This window comes from Eucalyptus grandis, chromosome 7 (genome assembly GCF_016545825.1).
Source record: "Eucalyptus grandis isolate ANBG69807.140 chromosome 7, ASM1654582v1, whole genome shotgun sequence".
In the NCBI taxonomy this organism is placed as follows: Eukaryota; Viridiplantae; Streptophyta; class Magnoliopsida; order Myrtales; family Myrtaceae; genus Eucalyptus; species Eucalyptus grandis.
The window spans coordinates 48,004,986-48,008,664 of record NC_052618.1 but is presented as its reverse complement, the minus strand read 5'-3'; the positions used below and the strand labels follow the sequence as shown (position 1 = coordinate 48,008,664).

General features: G+C 43.4%; 1 protein-coding gene across 1 annotated transcript; it reads left to right on the top strand.

The window, feature by feature from the left end:
- Positions 1 to 236: 236 nt before the first annotated feature.
- Positions 237 to 3,127, top strand: LOC104453904 (14-3-3-like protein GF14 iota). The gene is made up of 7 exons (XM_010068549.3): positions 237 to 484; positions 1,192 to 1,498; positions 1,912 to 1,999; positions 2,104 to 2,213; positions 2,301 to 2,449; positions 2,700 to 2,746; positions 2,828 to 3,127. Exons 1-7 carry the CDS (start codon positions 412 to 414, stop codon positions 2,831 to 2,833), a joined length of 780 nt encoding a protein of 259 aa, XP_010066851.1. The 5' UTR covers positions 237 to 411; the 3' UTR covers positions 2,834 to 3,127.
- The last annotated feature ends 552 nt before the right edge of the window (positions 3,128 to 3,679 follow it).

The following is a 3,679-nucleotide window of genomic DNA, read 5'->3' as shown; positions in this document are numbered from 1 at the left end:
TTGATAACTTCATTAAAAAAATTATGAATATATTTTGTTACAAAATGCTTATCGAAAATTTTAGGACTAAATTAACCGTCATACGATAAGATAAGGATCTTCCGGCTAATTTTCTCTCTTTTTGCATATCTGCCCACAAAAAAAAAAAAAAAAAAAAAATGACAAGCAATTCACGCTGTGTTTTTATTTAATTTCGTAAAATTTTGCCTTTCTTCTCCCTTCCTTCTGCTCTCCCCGGAATAACGGCCAGAGATCCGTTTTTGGTTCCAAAACTCGCGCACTCCTCAACACGATATAAATCCGAACCCCTCGCGCTTTTGCCTCCCGCTTCGCTCCCATCCCTCTCTCCCTCCTCTCGTCTCCTCTGGTTTCCGTTGTTTCTCTCTCTCTCCCTCCCTGCCGGAACGAACAATGTCGTCGGAGAAGGAGCGCGATGCTCACGTCTACCTGGCCAAGCTCGCCGAACAGGCCGAGCGTTACGACGGTGACTCAACTTTTCCCTCCATTTTTTTTTTTTTTTTTTTTTTTTGCATTTTTTTGTCAATCGCTCGATCGATCTCCGTAACGTCTTCGGGAATGCGAGCCGGCGACGGCGCTTCCTCGACGATTGCGGCTCTTTGCGGATCTTGCATTTCCCGCATTTCGATCGGTTCCGCGCTGGTTTGGTTTTGCGTGTGCGAATGAAACGGTAGCAGAAGAGGTTAGCGAGATGCGAATGAAGTTTGAGAACGTTGTTGATTTAGATTTGCTGCTTGCCAGCATATGTTCGGAGAATGCATGTCGAAAAGCTTGAATGTTTGTGTTGAATTACCAGGCGAATAGATTTCGTGATTGCATGATGATCGCGGGGAGGCGAAAAATAAATTGCTTTTTTTTTTGGATTTGGCTGCGGGCAAAGGGTGGTAAATGCATGGCGAGCTTGGCTATGTATATGGTTTGGTGTGGAGATGTGGCTTGTATCCGTGAGGGAGTGTAGATATCGTGAATTTATTGCGCCTTGGCGCTGTGATTTAATGCCCTTCCTGTTTGAATTGAGCTTATGACCCAAAAATTTCCATTTGGATAAATGAACGTCGTAAGATTTCTGAAATGCATGTGGGATTTGGTTTTTTGGGATAGGCAGGTGTTCATCAGCTATGAGGGGAATTGCATTTTCCTTGAGATTTCTTACTGTTTATGTGGTCGATGCAGAAATGGTAGAGTGCATGAAGAAGGTTGCTAAGCTTGATCTAGATCTGACCGTGGAGGAGAGGAATCTCCTATCTGTTGGCTACAAGAATGTGATTGGGGCTAGGCGAGCCTCATGGCGCATCATGTCCTCGATTGAGCAGAAGGAAGAGTCCAAGGGCAATGAGCACAATGTCAAGCTGGTCCGGGACTACCGACAGAAGGTAGAGGAGGAGCTCTCCAAGATTTGCAGTGACATTCTGTCCATCATAGACAAGCACCTGATTCCTTCCTCCAATGCCGGAGAAGCCACCGTTTTCTATTACAAAATGTGAGCCCTTTTGCTTGAAAGTGCATTTCGTATCTGCTCAATTGATTGAAACTGCAATATCCAATTCACGCAATCCTCATTCTTGTAAGCCATATTATGAGAGTACAAAGTGGGTTTCTCGAGTATTGCAATTTCTGTTCCTGCCTCATTTCATGTCAATTTCTACCGTATAGTTGCGAGCTTAAAAAAAAGTCACATATCCTAAGAGAAAAATTGATGGAAGATGGCTTTGGTTTGAAATGGTTTAGACATGTGATTCACCTTCATTTAATAGAGTCAACACTCTCCTAGATTCTTTATGTCATCAACTTTAATGCCATTTACAAGTCTGCACGGAGATGACGTGTAAAAGTTTTAAGAAAATTATGTATAATTGTGCTTTATAGATGAATTTGCTATCTGCCTAAATTTAGGAAAGGGGACTATTACCGCTACCTTGCTGAGTTCAAGATTGACCAGGAAAGGAAAGAGGCTGCAGAGCAATCTCTGAAAGGCTATGAGGCACGTTGATTTGACGTTGGTTATAAATACATTGCCAGTTTACTGTAATACAGCATCCAATAGTACTGTTCTCATTGACGCAACTCCATTGTCATTCTGTACAGGCTGCTTCAAGCACTGCAAACACAGAACTCCCGTCCACCCACCCAATCCGTCTAGGCCTTGCGCTCAACTTCTCTGTATTCTACTATGAGATAATGAATTCTCCAGAAAGGTACTTATTCCTGACCGACTGAAAAGACACACTCAATTGGAAGGCCCACCTCTGGATGCTGTAGTGATACGTCGATGGTACGTGCAGGGCCTGCCATTTAGCCAAGCAAGCTTTTGATGAAGCAATTGCAGAGTTGGACACGTTGAGCGAGGAGTCCTACAAGGACAGCACCCTAATTATGCAACTGTTGAGAGATAACCTGACTCTCTGGACCTCTGATTTGCCTGAAGATGGAGGTATCTGACAAATTATAAATAGCAGAAACATATCATAAATGATGTCTAGCTGATTCTTAATAATTGGACGGACCAGGAAGTGACCCTTGCGAGTCCTACCAGTCAGCAACTTGACGCAGGATTCATCACTTAAACTTACTTTTTCTTTTTTTTTTGGGAGAACTGAAGAGAATTGGAAAAGAAAATGGCATGGATGTCAATTCATGTCCTTTTGAGAACTCAGGTTCTCATTTATATTCTCTCTATGCAGGTGAAGATGGCATCAAAGTTGAAGAACCTAAACCTGCCGAACCCGAGGTACATTTTAGAAAACAATTTTTGGCATCCACATGACCCATTCATCTATTGCAGCTAATAACATCTTCTGAATTTGTGCAGCACTGACCAATGTCTCAGTGATCAAGAAACCGGGCATTAAATGACTAGGCTGCACCATGGATGCAGTCTTTCTTCTTCTCCAGCAGACTAAGCAGACAATGCGGAAACCCGCAAGCAGTTATTCCGGGCCCAAAGCAAGTGGAGTAGATTGCTTCACCTCCGTTTCGGTTGCATCTCTTGACATTTTCTTTTTGCTGTTCATGTTTTTACTCGACGCTTGTCATGTAAACGCAGACTCCGGATTTCAATACTCTGGTTATCTTATATTTGTCATCATCCAACTCTTCCCCGGCTTTTGCATCATGTTTCTATCTTTTTAGGTTAAATTGCATTTCTATCCCGAGGTACCATCTTCAGGGTTCAAATTTAAAACGCTATAGGCCAAGTGCAACTTGTGGCCAACGGTCGATCTTATATATCCTCTTGTCGCGTCTAAGCGATCCTACCAGGATGTGACGAAGAACCATGTTTCCCTGAGGGCGTACTGCCACTCAGCTTGAGTGAAACGACTTTGTGTCCTTTTGAAGACGATCATTTGAGGGTCCAGCAAAAAGGATGGGCACCTTTTCCTGGATTAACTCTCGTCAATCGACGGATAGATCCGTGCATACTTTCACGAGGCACGGCTGAACTTGCACCCACCCAAAGGGCTAACGAGGCAGCTCAACAAATTCTCACCGTCTAACTTGGACATTCATATTTCAACAAATAGTGTCTTCAAGCACAAGCGGAAATTTTTAATTGGCTGATTTCACGGAAACGACTTTCCAGTTCTTAGGGTGTGTCTGGCACCCGCTTTGTGAACGAGCATTGGGTGTCCCAAGCTCATTTGGCCGAATATTAGGTGCTCGG